General features: G+C 42.1%; 1 protein-coding gene across 6 annotated transcripts in view; it reads right to left on the reverse strand.

Moving 5' to 3' along the window:
• The window catches only part of DOCK4 (dedicator of cytokinesis 4), a 289,016-nt gene that overhangs the window by 16,041 nt on the left and 245,631 nt on the right, over window positions 1–27,344 (reverse strand). For all 6 annotated transcript variants that reach the window (XM_085894107.1, XM_085894106.1, XM_085894104.1 and 3 more), the window contains 7 exons: window positions 26,484–26,650; window positions 5,421–5,507; window positions 5,001–5,204; window positions 3,923–4,006; window positions 2,045–2,164; window positions 1,706–1,791; window positions 1,286–1,427 (listed from right to left, as the gene is read on the reverse strand). In XM_085894107.1, the coding sequence (XP_085750233.1) occupies window positions 1,286–1,427; window positions 1,706–1,791; window positions 2,045–2,164; window positions 3,923–4,006; window positions 5,001–5,204; window positions 5,421–5,507; window positions 26,484–26,650 (890 nt within the window). The remainder of the gene's footprint in view (window positions 1–1,285; window positions 1,428–1,705; window positions 1,792–2,044; window positions 2,165–3,922; window positions 4,007–5,000; window positions 5,205–5,420; window positions 5,508–26,483; window positions 26,651–27,344) is intronic.

The following is a 27,344-nucleotide window of genomic DNA, read 5'->3' on the forward strand; positions in this document are numbered from 1 at the left end:
CACACCTGAACTCCTATCCAACAACGAGGCCTTTGTCCACAGCTTGATGGAGTGCTGCTCTCCCCTGCCTCACATCTTGCTCAGCTTGATACTTTGGAAACAAAGGCCTTCAAGATTATTGGAATGTCCCATGATGAAGCTGAGTCTATGGGCCTCTCACTTTCCCACAGGTCAGTGGTCTGTCTGTCTTCTACACCCTCCTTTTTGGTCTTGCACCTTCTGCTTTTTTCTGTGCTTTGTCCCTCCCCCTCCCCCAAGTTTTATGCAGGGCACATGCGATCCACCACCAACCCCCTTCTGAGAAACTATCTAAATGCAGGACCACTGCTAACCTCCACTCTTTCCTTCCTCTGTGTTTTCCCCACCTGTGGAACCAACTTCCACATTCTTTTCAATCTTCAAGACAGCTGTTCATCACCATCTCAGATCATCCCCAATCAAAAACCATGATCTTTTCGACCATTTTTAACCTCCCACCCCACCACACCACACTACCACAAACCATCGTCCTTCCAAATTTCCCATTTTCCCTTCTGATAATTTCCTTCTCCATCCATCTTGTCCAACCAATGCATCCTTTCCTGCCCCCCATTCTTCCCCACACTCATTGTTTGTCCAAGTCTCCCTTTATCTTGGCTTTCGGCTCTGCTGTCGGTGTTTCCCTTCTCTCTACTATTCCTTTTTGCCCGTTACGTCCTGATCGGTTCAGTGTCCGAGCTTTTCTAGAAGCCATGACTATGTATACTAAAACAAACAAAAAAAAAAATCCTTTTTTCATTCAAACATGACAAAAGTTTGTGACATTTTCTGGTCAAAAACCTTCCAATCTCCCACCAGGAATGTTCAAATGCATGCGGTCATTGTAATACCCATGACTTTATCAACCCCACAACCTCCTTCCTTTTCTTTTTCTTCTCCTTTCAATCAACATTTCACTCATGATGCTCACACCTCGCACCAATAAATGTTGCTCACCTGTATCACAGCATTGTGAGGTCATTGGTGACATCAACTCCCCTATATCACCCACTTCCTGTTTTCTTGTCTTTATATTTTGCTTTGACAAAGGGCAACGCCCGAAACGTAAGCACATTTTCATCTTTCATAGCGGATAAATCAACCACTTCCTTCTCGTGAAAGTTTAAAGTCAGGCTTGGAGACAAAACCCCGACGAGGATGTATGCTATCATTGAGCTACCCAGTCATCCCAGCCCCTTGGTGTTCCCATTGCAGTGTTACAAAGAAAATGGAATTAAATCACCTTACAGACCATGTGAAGCCTAACCTGCATCTTGTGTGAGAAGCATTCATCGGAACCATCTCCACCAGTACTGTCGGACATCCAGAATATGCCACCAGCATCGGTGGATGTCTGGGAGGACAGAGATGATCCAGAATGTCGAACCAAGCCCATGAGATTCATCGGGCTGCGGGTGTAATGAGAAGTACACTTAATGTGAGATCTGCTTCAATGTGGCAATGATATTGAGGATGTTGCAAAATTGCTTGGCAATGGACTGCTCATACACTTCGTTAGTATCCAAGACCAAAGCTCAGTCTACAGTGCATAATACAATATTTTAATGTGACACAGATCCTTAAAACTGAAATACTCAGCATGTGGGCAAACAAGCTGCTGTCATTGCACACTCTTGGTGTCATGGTAATCTGCCCTAAATATGAACGTGTGTTTGCGACATGTGACCTGTGCCGGTTGAGGTGCTTCAGCAGGTCGGGACTGACGGAGTGCGAGTGGAAGCCACAAGGCATGCGAGCTTGCCAAACAGAATCCTAAAATAAACACAAGCAAACGTCAGCAAAGGCAGTGCAGGATTCTCACCTCCATTCTTAACATGATTTTTGTCAAAGACCTTGTTTTAGGTTTGAGTATCGAGAATCTTTCTTGGTGCAGATCCAAATCAAAGTTAAAAAGCTACATTATTCATCTGCTTAATTGCCGATTAAATTGTGCACACAAACACCCGAAGAAGCTCTGAAGACCATCTGGCTTCAAGATAAAATAGATTAAAAGTATTTTACCCACCTTTTCCATTAAGCTGTTTTGCATCACTTGGAACTGCTCGAGAAGCTTGTTATGGAGAGGTCGCATGTCTTGGGTAACCAGTTTATCATGAACCGAGAGACCCTCACGTAGGATGTGAACCTAGGCAGGCAGAAAAGCCTCAAAACTCTCCTTACTCCAAGCAAAGCAGTCTCGTATCATCTTATGCACACTACCCTCACCCTGCATCCCCACTGGTTTCTCTACACATACTATTTTGTTCCCCTTCCTATTTGGTTCGGGGGACTTTTGGCAGCATGACTTTTACGTATGCAACATTTTGGTGCCGATCCCGAAATGTCCTCGGGAGGGCATTCACAGTCAATCACAAAGTAAGGACGAACATCATAGATACGAGGTCTGACAATAAAGTTCCAGGACTGATGTTTGCCTTGGGTTTCATGATTGGATGTGCATCGTAATCTTCCTGTTAGTACTGGGTTAGCCATTGCAATCGATCGGTTGTGTTTTGTAGCTGTTCTGCAGTTTTGTTAAAATCACAAGTGTTCTGAAGATGAATGACAAATTTATGTAACAGAGAATCATCATCAGGTTTTTGGTAAAATTAAACGAAAGTGGCACAGACATTTTCAACAAGTTGAAGCTGGTATACAGGGAAGATACAATGTCAAGATTACGTGTGTTTGAGTAGGCCAAGAGGTCTGGGAAAGCTGAATGGATGTGAATGATGACGCACGGTCGGGATGCCCATCAATTGCCGAAACGGGTGAAAATGTTGAAAGGGAACGTTGGTCCGATCTGACTTACATCTGAAACTCCAATGGAAGGAAGTAATTTTGCATCAATAGAAGAGATCCAGAGAGCCGTGACCAATGAGCTAAATGGCCTTTCAGAAGACGACTTCCAAGGGTGCTGTTGACGCATGGCAGTGATGTTGGCAAACGTGTATAAACTCTCAGGGAGATTACTTTGAAGGCAACCACTAAACATAATTGGTACGTTTAAAATACAATTTTCTTTTTCTCTAATCCTGGAACTTTATTGTTGGATCTTGTAGACCAGGCAGAACATCTGAGACCTCTCCCTAAAAAGTCATGAATGAGCCAACTGGATTTTATCGACAAACCTATACTAACATGATACTTCTCCTCAAGACTCACTTGTTTCCAGGAGCTTCAATTAAATAATTAATAGCATTGCCCTAACCTCGATTTGAACCCAAAAATCTCTACGATTGCAGCCCAAGTTTTGTCATGACATCAGGACCTTACTTCACACACGTGCAATGAAATCAGTGTACCGAAAGATCATGGCACATCAGTGAAGAACCAAAGATGTGAGTAGAAGGTGCAGCTTGAGCAAAAGCTTCTATCAGCTGCTTAGCTCAAAAAAAAGTAACCGACATAACGAGATTAATAATTACATGAAAACCAGACTCGGTGGTGTTATGGTGAGAGCATCCGCTCTGAATCTGGGAGGTCGGCGGCTTGATTCTGACCCTGGCTGAGCTGCATCAAAGACCTTATTAAAAAAATGGTATGTGCCGTTTCCTATCTTGAGGCTCAACATTTAGAGGACAGAGCACAGACAAACCCTGCCGGTTGTGGGGAAATTCTTCTTAATTGCCCCGTTGATTGCAGAGAGAAAAAACGACGTCACAAAGATGGCGTTACCGGTGCTCAAGGTGACCTTGGAACTTGCATCACTTCTCCTAAGGCCAATGGCTGTGTTTGGTCAAAGAGAAATTTGGTGTTGTCCCGTGTATGTGTCTGCGTTTCAGTGCACGATTTGTGCTGCAGATCCTTCATGGGCCTTAGACCCTGAAGATAAAATCCAAATAAAGAAAAGCACAAATGGGTAGAGGACGAAGATTGTTCTCGAATGTTGCCACATTCGCACCTGCTCATGCATCAGCTCCCGGAGCCGCACAATCCTATCCCAATCTTCAGGGTGACTTTCAACGTAGTCCTTCAAGAAAAAGGCCTGTGGAAAGGAACAGGAAGCAGAATAAGAAAATCAGTCGTTATTGTTGAACGTTCTGTTCATATATTTTATAGGAGTCACAAATAATAATTACTCATGCTGAATATTTAACATGGAGCATATTTTGTTCAGTGCATCTTGATGCAAACAGTAACTGATATATTTTTTACTCTTCTTCTCCTTCTCTTCGTTTTATAAGGGATGAGGTACAATGGTACCAATCTTCTGCCCTGCCTCGACCACAATACTCCTCCACTCCCCTCTGTCCCCAGCCAACTCTTTCCACTCTCAAACCACCCCACCTTATTGATAACTCCCCGAACACGGGCTAACTCTCAAACGGACAAAATCATGGCTCAACTGCAGCAATGATCAGTCGATGGCCACGGCCCCAACTGAGGAAAATTAAGTATCGCAGGCACAGAGCTGGGTAGAGCAGGACTCGCTTCCAGTCAGGCAGGGAGGGACTTTATGAAGTCAGTGAAGGCTCGTGGGAACCCACTCCCAAGCAGATCCAGAGAGGCCCATGGCAGACTGGGTACGGACAGACGATGCAACATGGGTTGCTGTACCAAAAAGACCCTGTCGCATATCATGCAGGCATATTCACCTGAGCTGCTGATGCAGTGTCTCATCATTGTGACAGCCATGGAATTTGGCCAGAGTACTGTCTGAAAGGCAGGGTCCTGGAGTCATTTACATGATCAGCCCGTACAGGGAAGGTGGAAGTAATGAGCACACTCCAAGAAAAAAGAAAAGCGACGTATAAATATCCAGATTGCAGATTGAACACCTGGCTTGACACCCAGTCTGTAGGATGATGCGGTGCCTCCTGATGGCACTTTATACGGCAGAGAAATAATATATTACTCTATCACAAGTGGAGGGTAATTAAAGTGGTGGCAAGCTGTTTGTGATCCATTTGATATGCTCCGTGACAAATTTTAAAAGGGAGGGCAATTGCCTCTCTAGTTAATTACAAAGTTATTCTTACCTCCTGATAACGAGAGATGCCTCCATTGACTGCAGCATCGATGACGCCATTGAGTGACATACTGAGAGGTTGTATACTGGTGAGAGTCCCCGGTTGTCCGCCTTGCTCTCGCTCCTGAATCTGGTACTGACTGACCAAGCTTCGCAACTCCTGAGCCTTGTTCTCGAGTGCTTGGATGGCGTTTTCCAACGGACTCACAAAAACCTGCAGTGAAAGTGTTGGAACAGCTAAGGCGGTCTTCGCCAAGCTTTGTACAAGCCGAATAACCATGAAAGAGAGCTTCATTTTAAAGAGTAAAACATAAATAATAATAATAATAATAACAATAAAACTAAAAAGGAAGAGAGACGGAAAGGCCAAAGAGAGATGTTAAGCAGAGAACAAAAACGGACAAAATTAAATAAAGGCAAACAAACTCACCACATCCCGGCTCTCCACCTCAAACCAGCGGGAGATGCCAGGGAGACTACGAGTGAGGATCAAGGTTGTTCTTTCAATCCACAAGCTCTAAATGAAACAAAGTTGGTTAAACTCCCAAAATCCAGGCAACTGCAAACCTCCATTCTTTCTTTTCCTCCTTTCTCCTGTTTGTTAAACTTGCTTCCCAGGGATGGTTCAATTACACTCTCACATCCTGGACTTCAAAGCAAGTGGCATACCACCACCTCGTGTTCCCCATTCCACCACCCATCCCTAACCACAATCACTTGTACCCCCATCCCTCTTGCTTGCTGATTACTGCGTTTTCTACCCTTCACTTTCCCTGTGTATTCATTCCTTTGCTCGTTTTATCCAAATCTGGCCCCACTGCACCCATGGTCAGTATGTTGTGTTCTGACCCTCCATCAACTTGCCCTTCCATGAGCCTCAATTTATATACATTAGCGTGCGCACACACACACACACACACACACACACACACACACACACACACACACACACACACACACACACACACACACACACACACACACACACACACACACACACACACACACACACACACACACCGAAACATGTGGAGTGTGACGAGCACACACACGAGCACACCCCCCCCCCACCAATTTCCAATTGGACACAGTACTACACCAAAGAGTCACCTCCAATCCAGAGGCCTTAGCCTAGCGACTGTTTGACAGACAAAGATCACATGGTCAACATCAGTTAAACATCAACCGGAGCCTCCTATCCGGATTTCAGGCTTATTTGCCCTCATCAGGATGGCATACCGATAAATATCTAACCAATAATGACTCACCACCACATAATTTGGTGAAAGACTGTGTCCAATGGAGATCAGGGGAGTGCTTATCACACTCCTCATGTTTCGATAGTAGATATATAACGTAGATCGGCTCGCTATGCTTACCTCCCCACACGTCACTTCAGTGGGACAAACATCGCCGTCTAAAAACATCTCACCACCATGGTATAAAGAACACCTCACCGCCACGTTATTAAAAACACCTCACCACCACAGTATTGTTACGGGTCGGGTGAGAAGACCACTAGATGAGGGAAGCTACGTCGATTCGCACCAGACTCCCCGGAATTGTCGGCCGTCGCTCACGGATAATTCCGCGACGTGGCAGGTCGCTTAACCGACTGTGGATGCCAATAACTCAACCGCATGACGTCGGGTCCTCCCGCTTCTGGGTGAATTGGGTTACCGAATTAACCACGTGGTTTAACCACTGGGGAACCACGCCCTCAGTACGCCTTGTCCGAATCGGATGCAGCCGAGCGACACTGCCAAAGACGTACCAGCTCGAAGGAACGGACCATTGGGAATAAAAACCCGGCTAAACCTGGATCTGAACCATGCTGAACCAATGAGGGAAAAGACAAAGGCGAGATGGGAACATTTCTACAACAATTATTTATTTACAGCAAGTGAGGAAAAGCATGTGGCACAACAAAGGTTTATTGGGTATGTAACGCATGGAATGAGGAGAGGGGTGTTTGGGGGGGGAGGGGGTTGGGATGCGACAATTATACAAGCAACTTACCAAAGCAGACAGTACAGACTTGACGTGAGATTATTCACAGTAACAACAATAAAAGATCTTCTACAGGCTTACTTATCAGACAGGCACTAACACACTCAGACACATACACAGAGAAATAAACCTCAATGAAAAGGACTCTTGCAGCCATGGAGGGAGGGAGTTGAGGTTACATTTATCGGTACCTGGGTGTTTCAGGGGAGGGATGCTCCGTGGTGCGGCACCCGACAATAGCCACGTTGTTCTGGCCACAGCCGCGCGTGTGGAGATCGTGTTCCAAACAGGAGGAGCTGAGTTGGAGAAGGGAGGAATCCAGAGTGCGAGGGTGGAGCAATAGGTGGAACCAGGCAGGAGACGATTCGTCGAGATCGTGTGGGCGGAGACGAGATGCAGGAACACAAACTTCTACAATTCTCAACACACTTCACCACTCCTTCAATTCCTCAATTCCCCATTCCTTTTCCTTAATATTCCTCAATTCCTTCTTTACACAGAGGCTTTCTCCGTGCTTTATAGAGCCAGAGGTTCGGGGAGGGGCCATGCCGAATCCGAAGTCATCGTCCGAGTCGGGCATTCCGACTGGCTCTGACCCTTCACATGGTCCGCCTTCCTGGGCCAGGCTTCGGCCAGACGCTGGAACACTCCGCCCACCTGGGTGCTAAGCCTACGTGACTCACCGCCCATGTCTGGTTTCTCGCCCGGAAAACGAGACTCCGGGTAGACGGTGGTACGCTGTGGTAAGCGAGACGAGGGGAGCAAACGAGGCAGAAGACACCGTGGATCGTCACGCTGTGGCAAGCGAGACGAGGGGAAAGCGAGGAAGATTTACCTCAGGAGTGAAAAGAAGAAGAGTGGGAAGTGGAATGGAGGGGAAAAAATTATTTGATAACCTAACTAATAGCCCATCGCAACGCACTCCCTGCTGTCCCGCGAGACAAAAGGTAGGGAACATTCTACAAGTAAAATAATGGGAGAACTATCTCAGGACGACGAGCTGATGTATGCATGTGGTTCTGAGAACCGCAACAGATTAAAAACACCTCACCGCAATGGTATAAAGAACACCTCACCGCAATGGTATTAAAAACACCTCACCTCCACGTTATGAAAAACAACTCACCGCCACGTTATCAAAAACAGCTCACCGCCACGTTATTAAAAACACATCACAGCCACGTTATTAAAAACAACTCACCGCCACGTTATTAAAAACAACTCACCGCCACGGTATTAAAAACACCTCACCGCAACGGTATTAAAAACACCTCACGGCAACGGAATTAAAAACACCTCACCGCAATGGTATTAAAAACGCCTCACCTCCACGTTATTAAAAACACCTCACCGCAATGGTATTAAAAACACCTCACCACCACGTTATTAAAAACACCTCACCGCAATGGTATTAAAAACCTCACCACCACGTTATTAAAAGAACCTCACTGCAATGGTATTAAAAACACCTCACCGCAATGGAATGAAAAAAACCTCACCGCAATGGAATTAAAAACACCTCACCGCAAAGGAATTAAAAACACCTCATCTCCACGTTATTAAAAGAACCTCACCGCAACAGATTAAAAACACCTCACCCAATGGTATAAAGAACACCTCACCGCAATGGTATTAAAATCACCTCACCTCCATGTTATGAAAAACAACTCACCGCCACGTTATTAAAAACAACTCACCCCCACGTTATTAAAAACACATCACCGCCACGTTATTAAAAACAACTCACCGCCAAGTGATGAAAAACACCTCAACGCAACGGTATTAAAAACACCTCACCGCAATGGTATTAAAAACACCTCACCGCAATGTTATTAAAAACACCTCACCGCAATGTTATTAAAAACACCTCACCTCCACGTTATGAAAAGAACCTCACCGCAATGGTATTAAAAACACCTCACCACAATGGAATGAAAAACACCTCACCGCAACGGTATTAAAAACACCTCACCGCAACGGTATTAAAAACACCTCACCGCAATGGAATTTAAAAAACCTCACCGCAATAGAATTTTAAAAACCTCACCGCAATGGAATTAAAAACACCTCATATCCATGTTATTAAAAACACTTCACCGCAAAGGTATTAAAAACACCTCATCTCCACGTTATTAAAAGAACCTCACCGCAATGGTATTAAAAACACCTCACCGCAATGGAATTAAAAAAACCTCACTGCAATGGTATTAAAAACACCTCACCGCAATGGTATTAAAAACACCTCATCGCAACGGTATTAAAAACACCTCACCAAAATGGTATTAAAAACAACTCACCACAATGGCATTAAAAATACCTCACCTCCACGTGATGAAAAGAACCTCACCGCAATGGAATTAAAAACACCTCATTTCCACGTTATTAAAAACACCTCACCTCCACGTTATTAAAAACACCTCACCGCCACGTCATGAAAAACACCTCACCTCCACGTCATGAAAAACACCTCACCGCAATGGTATTAAAAACACCTCACCTCAACGGAATTAAAAACACCTCACCTCAACGGAATTAAAAACACCTCACCGCAACGGTATTAAAAACACCTCATCTCCACGTTATTAAAAGAACCTCACCGCAATGGTATTAAAAACACCTCACCTCCACGTTATGAAAAGAACTCACCGCAATGGTATTAAATACACCTCACCGCAATGGTATTAAAAACACCTCACCACCATGTTATTAAAAGAACCTCACCGCAATGGTATTAAAAACACCTCACCGCAATGGTATTAAAAACACCTCACCGCAATGGTATTAAAAACACCTCACCACAATGGTATTAAAAACACCTCACCAAAATGGTATTAAAAACACCTCACCACAATGGCATTAAAAACACCTCACCGCCACATTATTAAAAACACCTCACCGCAATGGTATAAAAAACACCTCACTGCAATGGTATTAAAAACACCTCACCCCCACATTTTAAAAACCTCACCGCAACGGTATTAAAAACACCTCATCTCCACGTTATTAAAAGAACCTCACCGCAATGGAATTAAAAAAACCTCACCGCAATGGTATTAAAAACACCTCACCGCAATGGTATTAAAAACACCTCACCGCAATGGTATGAAAAACACCTCACCGCAATGGAATGAAAAACACCTCACCGCAATGGTATGAAAAACACCTCACCAAAATGGTATTAAAAACACCTCACCACAATGGCATTAAAAACACCTCACCGCCACATTATTAAAAACACCTCACCGCAATGGTATAAAAAACACCTCACTGCAATGGTATTAAAAACACCTCACCGCCACGTTATTAAAAACACCTCACCGCAATGGTATAAAAAACACCTCACCGCAATGGTATTAAAAACACCTCACCGCCACATTATTAAAAACACCTCAACGCAATGGTATTAAAAACACCTCACGGCCACGTTATTAAAAAACACCTCACCTCAACGGAATTAAAAACACCTCACCGCAATGGTATTAAAAACACCTCACCCCCACATTATTAAAAACACCTCACCCCCACATTATTAAAAACACCTCATCTCCACGTTATTAAAAGAACCTCACCGCAATGGAATTAAAAAAACCTCACCGCAATGATATTAAAAACACCTCACCTCCACGTTATGAAAAGAACCTCACCGCAATGGTATTAAAAACACCTCACCGCAATGGTATGAAAAACACCTCACCGCAATGGTATGAAAAACACCTCACCGCAATGGTATGAAAAACACCTCACCGCAATGGTATGAAAAACACCTCACCGCAATGGTATTAAAAACACCTCACCGCAATGGTATAAAAAACACCTCACCGCAATGGTATTAAAAATGCCTCACTGCCACGTTATTAAAAACACCTCACCGCAATGGTATTAAAAATACCTCACTTCCACGTTATAAAAACACCTCACCGCAATGGTATTAAAAACACCTCACCGCAATGGTATTAAAAACACCTCACCGCAATGGTATTAAAAACACCTCACCACAACGGTATTAAAAACACCTCACCACAACGGCATTAAAGCACCTCACCTCCACATTATTATAAACACCTCACCGCAATGGTATAAAAAACACCTCACCGCAATGGTATTAAAAACACCTCACCCCCACGTTATTAAAAACACCTCACCGCAATGGTATTAAAAACACCTCACCGCAATGATATAAAAAAACCCTCACCGCAATGGTATTAAAAACACCTCACCGCCACGTTATTAAAAACACATCGCCGCAACGGTATTAAAAACACCTCAGCGCAATGGAATTAAAAACACCTCACCGCAATGGTATAAAAACACCTCGCTGCAATGGTTTTTAAAACACCTCACCGCAATGGTATGAAAAATACCTCACCACAATGGTATTAAAAACACCTCACCACCACGTTATTGAAAACACCTCACCGCAATGGTCTTAAAAACACCTCACCGTAATGGTACTAAAAACACCTCACCGCCATGTTGTTAAAAACACCTCACCTCCACGTTATTAAAAAAACCTCACCCCCACGTTACGAAAAACACCTCACCACCACGTTATTAAAAACACCTCACCGCAATGGTATTAAAGACACCTCACTGCCACATGATGAAAAAAACCTCACCGCAATGCGATTAAAAACACCTCACCCCCACGTTATTAAAAACACCTCACTGCAATGGTATTAAAAACACCTCACCGCAACGGTATTAAAAACACCTCACGGCAACGGAATTAAAAAGACCTCACCGCAATGGTATAAAGAACACCTCACCGCAATGGTATAAAGAACACCTCACCGCAATGGTATTAAAAACACCTCACCTCCATGTTATGAAAAACAACTCACCACCACGTTATTAAAAACACATCACCGCCACGTTATTAAAAACACCTCACCGCAAAGGTATTAAAAACACCTCACCTCCACGTTATTAAAAACACCTCACCGCAATGGCATTAAAAACACCTCACCTCCATGTTATGAAAAACAACTCACCACCACGTTATTAAAAACACATCACCGCCACGTTATTAAAAACACCTCACCGCAATGGTATTAAAAACACCTCACCGCAATGGCATTAAAAACACCTCACCGCCACATTATTAAAAACACCTCAACGCAATGGTATAAAAAACACCTCACCGCAATGGTATAAAAAACACCTCACCGCAATGGTATTAAAAACACCTCACCGCAATGGTATAAAAAACACCTCACCGCAATGGCATTAAAAACACCTCACTGCCACGTTATAAAAACACCTCACAGCAATGGTATTAAAAATACCTCACTGCCACGTTATTAAAAACACCTCACCGCAATGGTATTAAAAACACCTCACCGCAATGGTATTAAAAACACCTCACCGCAATGGTATTAAAAACACCTCACCACAACGGTATTAAAAACACCTCACCACAACGGCATTAAAGCACCTCACCTCCACATTATTATAAACACCTCACCGCAATGGTATAAAAAACACCTCACCCCCACGTTATTAAAAACACCTCACCGCAATGGTATTAAAAACACCTCACCGCAATGATATAAAAAACCCCTCACCGCAATGGTATTAAAAACACATCGCCGCAACGGTATTAAAAACACCTCACCGCAATGGAATTAAAAACACCTCACCGCAATGGTATAAAAACACCTCGCTGCAATGGTTTTTAAAACACCTCACCGCAATGGTATGAAAAATACCTCACCACAATGGTATTAAAAACACCTCACCACCACGTTATTGAAAACACCTCACCGCAATGGTCTTAAAAACACCTCACCGTAATGGTACTAAAAACACCTCACCGCCATGTTGTTAAAAACACCTCACCTCCACGTTATTAAAAAAACCTCACTCCCACGTTACGAAAAACACCTCACCACCACGTTATTAAAAACACCTCACCGCAATGGTATTAAAGACACCTCACTGCTACATGATGAAAAAAACCTCACCGCAATGCGATTAAAAACACCTCACCCCCACGTTATTAAAAACACCTCACTGCAATGGTATTAAAAACACCTCACCGCAACGGTATTAAAAACACCTCACGGCAACGGAATTAAAAAGACCTCACCGCAATGGTATAAAGAACACCTCACCGCAATGGTATAAAGAACACCTCACCGCAATGGTATTAAAAACACCTCACCTCCATGTTATGAAAAACAACTCACCACCACGTTATTAAAAACACATCACCGCCACGTTATTAAAAACACCTCACCGCAAAGGTATTAAAAACACCTCACCTCCACGTTATTAAAAACACCTCACCGCAATGGTATAAAAAACACCTCACCGCAATGGTATTAAAAACACCTCACCGCAATGGTATAAAAAACACCTCACCGCAATGGCATTAAAAACACCTCACCGCCACATTATTAAAAACACCTCAACGCAATGGTATTAAAAACACCTCACGGCCACGTTGTTAAAAACACCTCACCTCAACGGAATTAAAAACACCTCACCGCAATGGTATTTAAAACACCTCACCCCCACATTATTAAAAACACCTCACCGCAACGGTATTAAAAACACCTAATCTCCACGTTATTAAAAGAACCTCACCGCAATGGAATTTAAAAAACCTCACCGCAATGGTATAAAAAACACCTCACCGCAATGGCATTAAAAACACCTCACCGCCACATTATTAAAAACACCTCAACGCAATGGTATTAAAAACACCTCACGGCCACGTTGTTAAAAACACCTCACCTCAACGGAATTAAAAACACCTCACCCCCACATTATTAAAAACACCTCACCGCAACGGTATTAAAAACACCTAATCTCCACGTTATTAAAAGAACCTCACCGCAATGGAATTTAAAAAAACCTCACCGCAATGGTATTAAAAACACCTCACCGCAATGGTATTAAAAACACCTCACCTCAACGGAATTAAAAACACCTCACCGCAATGGTATTAAAAACACCTCACCTCCACGTTATTAAAAACACCTCACCCCCACATTATTAAAAACACCTCACCGCAACGGTATTAAAAACACTTCATCTCCACGTTATTAAAAGAACCTCACCGCAAAGGAATTTAAAAAACCTCACCGCAATAGTATTAAAAACACCTCACCTCCACGTTATGAAAAGAACCTCACCGCAATGGTATTAAATACACCTCACCGCAATGGTATTAAAAACATCTCACCACCACGTTATTAAAAGAACCTCACTGCAATGGTATTAAAAACACCTCACCGCAATGGTATTAAAAACACCTCACCACAATGGCATTAAAAACACCTCACCTCCACATTATTAAAAACACCTCACCGCAATGGTATAAAAAACACCTCACCGCAATGGTATTAAAAACACCTCACCTCCACGTTATTAAAAACACCTCACCGCAATGGTATAAAAAACACCTCACCGCAATGGCATTAAAAACACCTCACCGCCACATTATTAAAAACACCTCACCGCAATGGAATAAAAAACACCTCACCGCAATGGAATAAAAAACACCTCACCTCAACGGAATTAAAAACATCTCACCGCAATGGTATTAAAAACACCTCACCCCCACATTATTAAAAACACCTCACCGGTATTAAAAACACCTCATCTCCACGTTATTAAAAGTACCTCACCGCAATGGAATTAAAAAAACCTCACCGCAATGGTATTAAAAACACCTCACCACAATGGTATGAAAAACACCTCACCGCAATGGTATGAAAAACACCTCACCGCAATGGTATGAAAAACACCTCACCGCCACATTATTAAAAACCTCACCGCAACGGTATTAAAAACACCTCATCACCACGTTATTAAAAGAACCTCACCGCAATGGTATTAAAAACACCTCACCGTAATGGTATTAAAAACACCTCACCGTAATGGTATTAAAAACACCTCACCACCACGTTATTAAAAACACCTCAACGCAATGGTATTGAAAACACCTCACCGCAATGGTATTAAAAACACCTCACCGCAATGGTATTAAAAACACCTCACCGCAATGGTATTAAAAACACCTCACCACAACGGTATTAAAAACACCTCACCACAACGGCATTAAAGCACCTCACCTCCACATTATTATAAACACCTCACCGCAATGGTATAAAAAACACCTCACCCCCACGTTATTAAAAACACCTCACCGCAATGGTATTAAAAACACCTCACCGCAATGATATAAAAAACCCCTCACCGCAATGGTATTAAAAACACATCGCCGCAACGGTATTAAAAACACCTCACCGCAATGGAATTAAAAACACCTCACCGCAATGGTATAAAAACACCTCGCTGCAATGGTTTTTAAAACACCTCACCGCAATGGTATGAAAAATACCTCACCACAATGGTATTAAAAACACCTCACCACCACGTTATTGAAAACACCTCACCGCAATGGTCTTAAAAACACCTCACCGTAATGGTACTAAAAACACCTCACCGCCATGTTGTTAAAAACACCTCACCTCCACGTTATTAAAAAAACCTCACCCCCACGTTACGAAAAACACCTCACCACCACGTTATTAAAAACACCTCACCGCAATGGTATTAAAGACACCTCACTGCTACATGATGAAAAAAACCTCACCGCAATGCGATTAAAAACACCTCACCCCCACGTTATTAAAAACACCTCACTGCAATGGTATTAAAAACACCTCACCGCAACGGTATTAAAAACACCTCACGGCAACGGAATTAAAAAGACCTCACCGCAATGGTATAAAGAACACCTCACCGCAATGGTATAAAGAACACCTCACCGCAATGGTATTAAAAACACCTCACCTCCATGTTATGAAAAACAACTCACCACCACGTTATTAAAAACACATCACCGCCACGTTATTAAAAACACCTCACCGCAAAGGTATTAAAAACACCTCACCTCCACGTTATTAAAAACACCTCACCGCAATGGTATAAAAAACACCTCACCGCAATGGTATTAAAAACACCTCACCGCAATGGTATAAAAAACACCTCACCGCAATGGCATTAAAAACACCTCACCGCCACATTATTAAAAACACCTCAACGCAATGGTATTAAAAACACCTCACGGCCACGTTGTTAAAAACACCTCACCTCAACGGAATTAAAAACACCTCACCGCAATGGTATTTAAAACACCTCACCCCCACATTATTAAAAACACCTCACCGCAACGGTATTAAAAACACCTAATCTCCACGTTATTAAAAGAACCTCACCGCAATGGAATTTAAAAAACCTCACCGCAATGGTATAAAAAACACCTCACCGCAATGGCATTAAAAACACCTCACCGCCACATTATTAAAAACACCTCAACGCAATGGTATTAAAAACACCTCACGGCCACGTTGTTAAAAACACCTCACCTCAACGGAATTAAAAACACCTCACCCCCACATTATTAAAAACACCTCACCGCAACGGTATTAAAAACACCTAATCTCCACGTTATTAAAAGAACCTCACCGCAATGGAATTTAAAAAAACCTCACCGCAATGGTATTAAAAACACCTCACCGCAATGGTATTAAAAACACCTCACCTCAACGGAATTAAAAACACCTCACCGCAATGGTATTAAAAACACCTCACCTCCACGTTATTAAAAACACCTCACCCCCACATTATTAAAAACACCTCACCGCAACGGTATTAAAAACACTTCATCTCCACGTTATTAAAAGAACCTCACCGCAAAGGAATTTAAAAAACCTCACCGCAATAGTATTAAAAACACCTCACCTCCACGTTATGAAAAGAACCTCACCGCAATGGTATTAAATACACCTCACCGCAATGGTATTAAAAACATCTCACCACCACGTTATTAAAAGAACCTCACTGCAATGGTATTAAAAACACCTCACCACAATGGTATTAAAAACACCTCACCACAATGGCATTAAAAACACCTCACCTCCACATTATTAAAAACACCTCACCGCAATGGTATAAAAAACACCTCACCGCAATGGTATTAAAAACACCTCACCTCCACGTTATTAAAAACACCTCACCGCAATGGTATAAAAAACACCTCACCGCAATGGCATTAAAAACACCTCACCGCCACATTATTAAAAACACCTCACCGCAATGGAATAAAAAACACCTCACCGCAATGGAATAAAAAACACCTCACCTCAACGGAATTAAAAACATCTCACCGCAATGGTATTAAAAACACCTCACCCCCACATTATTAAAAACACCTCACCGGTATTAAAAACACCTCATCTCCACGTTATTAAAAGTACCTCACCGCAATGGAATTAAAAAAACCTCACCGCAATGGTATTAAAAACACCTCACCACAATGGTATGAAAAACACCTCACCGCAATGGTATGAAAAACACCTCACCGCAATGGTATGAAAAACACCTCACCGCCACATTATTAAAAACCTCACCGCAACGGTATTAAAAACACCTCATCACCACGTTATTAAAAGAACCTCACCGCAATGGTATTAAAAACACCTCACCGTAATGGTATTAAAAACACCTCACCGTAATGGTATTAAAAACACCTCACCACCACGTTATTAAAAACACCTCAACGCAATGGTATTGAAAACACCTCACCGCAATGGTATTAAAAACACCTCACCGCAATGGTATTAAAAAAACCTCACCGCAATGGTATTAAAAACACCTCACCACAATGGTATGAAAAACACCTCACCGCAATGGTATGAAAAACCTCACCGCAATGGTATGAAAAACACCTCACCGCCACATTATTAAAAACCTCACCGCAACGGTATTAAAAACACCTCATCACCACGTTATTAAAAGAACCTCACCGCAATGGTATTAAAAACACCTCACCGTAATGGTATTAAAAACACCTCACCACCACGTTATTAAAAACACCTCAACGCAATGGTATTGAAAACACCTCACCGCAATGGTATTAAAAACACCTCACCGCAATGGTATTAAAAACACCTCACCGCAATGGTATTGAAAACACCTCACCGCAATGGTGTTAAAAATACCTCACCTCCACATTATTAAAAACACCTCACCGCAATGGTATTAAAATACCTCGCCGCAATGGTATTAAAAACACCTCACCGCAATGGTATTAAAAACACCTCACCACCACGTTATTAAAAACACCTCACCGCAATGGTATTAAAAACACCTCACCGCAATGGTATTAAAAACACCTCACCGCAATGGTATTAAAAACACCTCACCGCAATGGTATTAAAAACACCTCACCGCAATGGTATTAAAAACATCTCACCGCAATGGTATTAAAAACACCTCACCGCAATGGTATTAAAAACACCTCACCGCAATGGTATTAAAATACCTCGCCGCAATGGTATTAAAAACACCTCACCGCAATGGTATTAAAAACACCTCACCCCCACGTTATTCAAAACACCTCACTGCAATGGTATTAAAAACACCTCACCGCAATGGTGTTAAAAACACCTCACCGCAATGGTATTAAAAACACCTCACCGCAATGGTATTAAAAACACCTCACCGCAATGGTATTAAAAACATCTCACCGCAATGGTATTAAAAACACCTCACCGCAATGGTATTAAAAACACCTCACCGCAATGGTATTAAAAACACCTCACCGCAATGGTATTAAAAACACCTCACCGCAATGGTATTGAAAACACCTCAACTCCACGATAATAAAAACACCTCACCGCAATGGTATTAAAAACACCTCAACTCCACGATAATAAAAACACTTCACCGCAATGGTATTAAAAACACCTCACCGTAATGGTATTAAAAACACCTCACCACCACGTTATTAAAACACCTCACCGCAATGGTATTAAAAACACCTCACCGCAATGGTATTAAAAACACCTCACCGCAATGATATTAAAAACACCTCACCCCCACGTTTTTCAAAACACCTCACCGCAATGGTATTAAAAACACCTCACTGCAATGGTATTAAAAACACCTCACCGCAATGGTATTAAAAACACCTCACCGCAATGGTATTAAAAACACCTCACCGCAATGGTATTAAAAACACCTCACCGCAATGGTATTAAAAACACCTCACCCCCACGTTTTTCAAAACACCTCACCGCAATGGTATTAAAAACACCTCACTGCAATGGTATTAAAAACACCTCACCCCAATGGTATTAAAAACACCTCACCGCAATGGTATTAAAAACACCTCACCGCAATGGTATTAAAAACACCTCACCGCAATGGTATTAAAAACACCTCACCGCAATGGTATTGAAAACACCTCAACTCCACGATAATAAAAACACCTCACCGCAATGGTATTAAAAACACCTCAACTCCACGATAATAAAAACACTTCACCGCAATGGTATTAAAAACACCTCACCGTAATGGTATTAAAAACACCTCACCACCACGTTATTAAAAACACCTCACCGCAATGGTATTAAAAACATCTCACCACCACGTTATTAAAAGAACCTCACTGCAATGGTATTAAAAACACCTCACCGCAATGGTATTAAAAACACCTCACCTCCACATTATTAAAAACACCTCACCGCAATGGTATAAAAAACACCTCACCGCAATGGTATTAAAAACACCTCACCTCCACGTTATTAAAAACACCTCACCGCAATGGTATAAAAAACACCTCACCGCAATGGCATTAAAAACACCTCACCGCCACATTATTAAAAACACCTCACCGCAATGGAATAAAAAACACCTCACCGCAATGGAATAAAAAACACCTCACCTCAACGGAATTAAAAACATCTCACCGCAATGGTATTAAAAACACCTCACCCCCACATTATTAAAAACACCTCACCGGTATTAAAAACACCTCATCTCCACGTTATTAAAAGTACCTCACCGCAATGGAATTAAAAAAACCTCACCGCAATGGTATTAAAAACACCTCACCACAATGGTATGAAAAACACCTCACCGCAATGGTATGAAAAACACCTCACCGCAATGGTATGAAAAACACCTCACCGCCACATTATTAAAAACCTCACCGCAACGGTATTAAAAACACCTCATCACCACGTTATTAAAAGAACCTCACCGCAATGGTATTAAAAACACCTCACCGTAATGGTATTAAAAACACCTCACCACCACATTATTAAAAACACCTCAACGCAATGGTATTGAAAACACCTCACCGCAATGGTATTAAAAACACCTCACCGCAATGGTATTAAAAACACCTCACCGCAATGGTATTGAAAACACCTCACCGCAATGGTGTTGAAAATACCTCACCTCCACATTATTAAAAACACCTCACCGCAATGGTATTAAAATACCTCGCCGCAATGGTATTAAAAACACCTCACCACCACGTTATTAAAAACACCTCAACGCAATGGTATTAAAAACACCTCACCGCAATGGTATTAAAAACACCTCACCGCAATGGTATTAAAAACACCTCACCGCAATGGTATTAAAAACACCTCACCGCAATGGTATTAAAAACACCTCACCGCAATGGTATTAAAAACACCTCACCTCCACGTTATTAAAAACACCTCACCCCCACGTTATTCAAAACACCTCACTGCAATGGTATTAAAAACACCTCACCGCAATGGTGTTAAAAACACCTCACCGCAATGGTATTAAAAACACCTCACCGCAATGGTATTAAAAACACCTCACCGCAATGGTATTAAAAACACCTCACCGCAATGGTATTAAAAACACCTCACCGCAATGGTATTAAAAACACCTCACCGCAATGGTATTAAAAACACCTCACCGCAATGGTATTAAAAACACCTCACCGCAATGGTATTAAAAACACCTCACCGCAATGGTATTAAAAACACCTCACCGCAATGGTATTGAAAACACCTCAACTCCACGATAATAAAAACACCTCACCGCAATGGTATTAAAAACACCTCACCACCACGTTATTAAAACACCTCACCGCAATGGTATTAAAAACACCTCACCGCAATGGTATTAAAAACACCTCACCGCAATGATATTAAAAACACCTCACCCCCACGTTTTTCAAAACACCTCACCGCAATGGTATTAAAAACACCTCACTGCAATGGTATTAAAAACACCTCACCGCAATGGTATTAAAAACACCTCACCGCAATGGTATTAAAAACACCTCACCGCAATGGTATTAAAAACACCTCACCCCCACGTTTTTCAAAACACCTCACCGCAATGGTATTAAAAACACCTCACTGCAATGGTATTAAAAACACCTCACCGCAATGGTATTAAAAACACCTCACCGCAATGGTATTAAAAACACCTCACCGCAATGGTATTAAAAACACCTCACCGCAATGGTATTAAAAACACCTCACCGCAATGGTATTGAAAACACCTCAACTCCACGATAATAAAAACACCTCACCGCAATGGTATTAAAAACACCTCACCACCACGTTATTAAAACACCTCACCGCAATGGTATTAAAAACACCTCACCGCAATGGTATTGAAAACACCTCACCGCAATGGTATTGAAAACACCTCAACTCCACGATAATAAAAACACCTCACCGCAATGGTATTAAAAACACCTCAACTCCACGATAATAAAAACACTTCACCGCAATGGTATTAAAAACACCTCACCGTAATGGTATTAAAAACACCTCACCACCACGTTATTAAAACACCTCACCGCAATGGTATTAAAAACACCTCACCGCAATGATATTAAAAACACCTCACCCCCACGTTTTTCAAAACACCTCACCGCAATGGTATTAAAAACACCTCACTGCAATGGTATTAAAAACACCTCACCGCAATGGTATTAAAAACACCTTACCGCAATGGTATTAAAAACACCTCACCGCAATGGTATTAAAAACACCTCAACTCCACGATAATAAAAACACTTCACCGCAATGGTATTAAAAACACCTCACCGTAATGGTATTAAAAACACCTCACCACCACGTTATTAAAACACCTCACCGCAATGGTATTGAAAACACCTCACCACCACGTTATTAAAAACAACTCACCGCAATGGTATTGAAAACACCTCACCGCAATGGTATTGAAAACACCTCACCGCAATGGTGTTAAAAATACCTCACCTCCACATTATTAAAAACACCTCACCGCAATGGTATTAAAAACACCTCACCCCCACGTTTTTCAAAACACCTCACCGCAATGGTATTAAAAACACCTCACTGCAATGGTATTAAAAACACCTCACCGCAATGGTATTAAAAACACCTCACCGCAATGGTATTAAAAACACCTCACCGCAATGGTATTAAAAACACCTCACCGCAATGGTATTAAAAACACCTCACCGCAATGGTATTGAAAACACCTCAACTCCACGATAATAAAAACACCTCACCGCAATGGTATTAAAAACACCTCAACTCCACGATAATAAAAACACTTCACCGCAATGGTATTAAAAACACCTCACCGTAATGGTATTAAAAACACCTCACCACCACGTTATTAAAACACCTCACCGCAATGGTATTAAAAACACCTCACCGCAATGGTATTAAAAACACCTCACCGCAATGATATTAAAAACACCTCACCCCCACGTTTTTCAAAACACCTCACCGCAATGGTATTAAAAACACCTCACTGCAATGGTATTAAAAACACCTCACCGCAATGGTATTAAAAACACCTTACCGCAATGGTATTAAAAACACCTCACCGCAATGGTATTAAAAACACCTCAACTCCACGATAATAAAAACACTTCACCGCAATGGTATTAAAAACACCTCACCGTAATGGTATTAAAAACACCTCACCACCACGTTATTAAAACACCTCACCGCAATGGTATTGAAAACACCTCACCACCACGTTATTAAAAACAACTCACCGCAATGGTATTGAAAACACCTCACCGCAATGGTATTGAAAACACCTCACCGCAATGGTGTTAAAAATACCTCACCTCCACATTATTAAAAACACCTCACCGCAATGGTATTAAAATACCTCGCCGCAATGGTATTAAAAACACCTCACCGCAATGGTATTAAAAACACCTCACCGCAATGTTATTAAAAACACATCACCGCCACTTTTTTAGAAACACGTTACTGCGACGTAACTGCTATATTATTACAAACACCTCAACCCCTCGCAATTCAAAACAGCTCCCACTGTGCAATTCAAAACACTTCACCACACACTGCTATGGAAACAGGTTTGTTAGAACTGAGGATATGATGAGATAAGATAAAGTTGCCATCATGATTGCACTAATCAGAATACAAACATTTACTTTGCAAATTAACTTGTAATATTCGTGATATTACATTTTTATAACCAATTGAAGTTGAAGATTCAAGGTTAAATTTTTTTTTTTCGAAAATAATTTCAAAACAAATACCCTTTGGACATACACACGGGAGAGATGGGAGCAGCCTGGAAGTTTGGTACTATTTCACAAAAGTTTGAGGGAGTAGTTCAGTGACAACATAGACACTGCACAGATTATATATATGGGGGGAGAGAGAGAGAGACAGACAGAGAGGCAGGCAGACAGACAGACAGACAGACAGACAGACAGACAGACAGACAGACAGACAGACAGACAGACAGACAGACAGAGAAAAAGAGAAAAAGAGAAAAAGAGAAAAAGAGAAAAAGAGAGAGAAAAAGAGAGAAAGAGAGAGAAAGAGAGAGAAAGAGAGAGAAAGAGAGAGAAAGAGAGAGAAAGAGAGAGAAAGAGAGAGAAAGAGAGAGAAAGAGAGAAAGAGAGAAAGAGAGAAAGAGAGAAAGAGAGAAAGAGAGAGAAAGAGAGAAAGAGAGAAAGAGAGAAAGAGAGAAAGAGAGAAAGAGAGAAAGAGAGAAAGAGAGAAAGAGAGAAAGAGAGAAAGAGAGAAAGAGAGAAAGAGAGAGAGAGAGAGAGAGAGAGAGAGAGAGAGAGAGAGAGAGAGAGAGAGAGAGAGAGAGAGAGAGAGAGAGAGAGAGAGAGAGAGAGAGAGAGAGAGAGAGAGAGAGAGAGAGAGAGAGAGAGAGAGAGAGAGAGAGAGAGAGAGAGAGAGAGAGAGAGAGAGAGAGAGAGAGAGAGAGAGAGAGAGAGAGATGAAAAACGAAGAACCACCCACATCTCATCTGTGAATGGAGGAAATAACCAATTTGGCTCCAAAAAAACCCAAAGTACTCGGCATTTATACGGCTGCAACTGACAAAAACTCATATGTGGTCTTTTTAGGACTGTGTTCAACAAAGTTATGTACACGTAAGATCATTAAAGGCCCGGTCACACCTTGACGTTTTAGCCAACGTATGCCGATTTTTGAATTTTTTTTCTAAAACGCTGGCACACGTTGAATACGTTATGGGTAAGTTTTGATAACATTGAGAGCATGCTGAAAAACACTGCCATACGTCGTTGTACGCTGGCTTTAAACGTTGTACTTTTTGGTTGTCCTCAAATTTTTTCATGCTTGAAATTTCACGACGTATGCCGGCGTATGACTCACACGTTCCGCTACGCTGGCCACAAGTTGTATGCACGGTCTGCGATCGTTGACAGACGTCAACACATGCTACTTGTAAGTTAATCATAAGTTGAGACACGCCGAGGTAATGTTTAGCGTACCCGAAACTTATTTCTAACCTATGATTAACGTGTTGTTGGCATGTTACGCGATCGTTGCCACATGTCGACGTTCCTTTTAAGTTACTCATAGGCTAAAAGACGTCGGTATAATGGATCGTCCTTGCGTCAGCGTCCATGGCCACGGCCAGGACACTTATTTGCAGCATTCTTCAAACCTTTCTTCGGCATGACGAGGATGTTCACACTTCGATGTCTAGCTTGGCTATGATTCCAATTGTCCATCGGCAGCGTCTATTTAAAATAGTCGAGTTTGAGCGTTTTAACACGTTCAGAAGAAACGCTTCAAATTTCCAAACCCCAGCGTCAAAAAACAAAGGCGAGTGACAGCAATTTAAATCGTTCATTGTAAACAATGAAAATAGCTGAGTGGTACCGTTTAAAAGTCGTTGAGTAGAAAAAAAATCCAATTGTTGAGCGCAAGCGTCTACTTTCAATAGTGGAGATGCAGCCATTTAAATCGTTGAGTGGCAGCCTATGAATAGCAAACCCCACGTCACCGGCAAAGATAAACTGCCGCACGATATGGATAAGTTAGGCTATCGTTGGGCATAATTTGTGAACGCCGGCTTCACAATAATTATTCGTTGGTATATCGTATCTATAAGTAATCAAAGCGCTCTATGCACATTATTAGTTCATTGTGCATTTGTCCAACTCGTTATGAATAGACCTAAATCGTAAAAACAAGCCATAGCTCATTGTTGAAAAAGCCCCATAAAAAATTAGCCACGAAGAACTTCGAACAATGGTGAAAAGATGTCTCCTACCCGTGGACACGCGGACGCAACGACGATCCATCATAACCCACACCCTCCCCCTCACACTCACACTCACCTACTACTGCCAACATGAACAAACTACTACTAATACTGATACTGATACTGATACTGATACTGTTACTGCTGACATGGACATCGACTCAAAAAGGACTCGAAAACACTGTTGGGTTCCCCTTTTCTGAGCAGCATTTTTATATACCAATTCCCAAAACCGCTGGGAACACGTCTTTATATGGCAGTTATAAGTTAGAAACACGTTCATTTATTTTTTTTGTCGACTGGAAGACGTCATTGGAATATGTCTACATACGTCGATGTGTGTTCTGACTATGTAAAGAATTGGTTCAAAGCACGTCAAACATAAGTTAGAAATAAGTTTCGCGTAAAAAAGACATTACCGCGACGTGTTTCGACTTATGAGTAGCTTATAAGTTGCCTTTGTGGACGTGTGTAAGCGTCCACATATCGTGTGTAAAACTTATCCCCATCGCATGCGGAACGTGTGTCATACGCCGAGTACGTCCAAAAATTTTGAACATGTTTAAAATTTCTTGACGTACTCTACTTACTACGACATATGATAGTGTACTTTAGCGTTCTACTCACGTATACCAAACTTACTCATACCGTATTTGACGTGCCCCAACGTTTTAGACACATTTTTCTTTGGTCGGCATACGCTGGCAAGATCGCCAAGGTGTGACCGCGATGTTGTCACTTCCATTTCTACGGCAGTTATGATTCGAATCGTTGTGCGTCAGCCTTTTAATAGGCTACGTCACGACATCGTCAGCGATGCGTGCAACGCGCTATGCCTAAGTTAGACTATCGTTGGGCATCGGTTGTGTAGGCCGACAACATGTTCAGCATTCGTTGGTATAAGTTATCTATAACACAACGAAACGTTCTGTGTCCGTTACTCATGCGTTATACATAAGACCAAGTCGCTATGAATACGTCCGAATCTTTAAAAAAAAACATCAAAAGTTCAACGTAAGCCAGCGTTTTACATACATTTTAATACGTTGCCATCGCTGGCTAAAACGTCAAGGTGTGACCGGGCCTTAAGAAAGCCATCATAGAATGGGCAAGTTACCTTAAATTCATTGTCCTTGTCCCGTGGACCCCGATGGAAAGGACGATCATAGCGAAAGCGCCGCACTCCGTGCGTGCGATAATGGAACTTGACACAATCGGGAACGAAATTGGCTTGCAGTACATCCAGGTTTCTCGGTACCGGTGTCACGGCATAAATCTGCAGCTCTGAGTGATCCAGTCAAGGAACGACACAGTGCTACGGGCAGCATTTAAATCATTCCTTCCGTGTGAAACATTTGTGATGACATTAGTTAAATTTCTCCTTCATATGTGCAGGAAAAGTTCTTCCTGAAATCATGTTTTGTCCTTTAACATAACTTGAACAGCAAATCATAAGAGACAACAGTACGAAGTTCAAACACGGGCGAGCCAGCTCAGTAGCAAGTGCGCATACCTTGAGGCTATACTGTCAGTCCTGATGAAAGGCCAGAGTGACACAAAGTAAATGGTGCTGTGCTTAGTTGGAAGTAAGATGGCCTGAGTGTTAGAGAGTATTCCTCACCACTTTAGTTGCACTGTGGGTATAACCAAGCACTCTGGGTATATCAAACATATCAGTCCCTGAAACAGAAACTCTGGTCTTCACACTTACTCAACAGATACATGTTTATCCCTCATCGGTCTTTTTCTCGAGAGTTGCTAAGGTCACGTACAAGTAGCCCACTCGCTTTTGAGAGCTGTTTTACCTGAGTTTTGCACCACTTAAACATACGCAAGAGAAACGCACCACTGAACTGAACTGTACAGACAGCTATTGTCCCATTGATTCCAGCTGGAATGGCGTTTTTGTTCAGTAGCCTCGTGACAATGCTGTTCCACAGCACGTGACCCATTGCTCACCCCTACCGCTTGCAAATAC

Source organism: Eptatretus burgeri, chromosome 9 (genome assembly GCF_056783735.1).
Source record: "Eptatretus burgeri isolate ZD-2024b chromosome 9, Ebu_testis_v1, whole genome shotgun sequence".
NCBI classification, from domain to species: domain Eukaryota; kingdom Metazoa; phylum Chordata; class Myxini; order Myxiniformes; family Myxinidae; genus Eptatretus; species Eptatretus burgeri.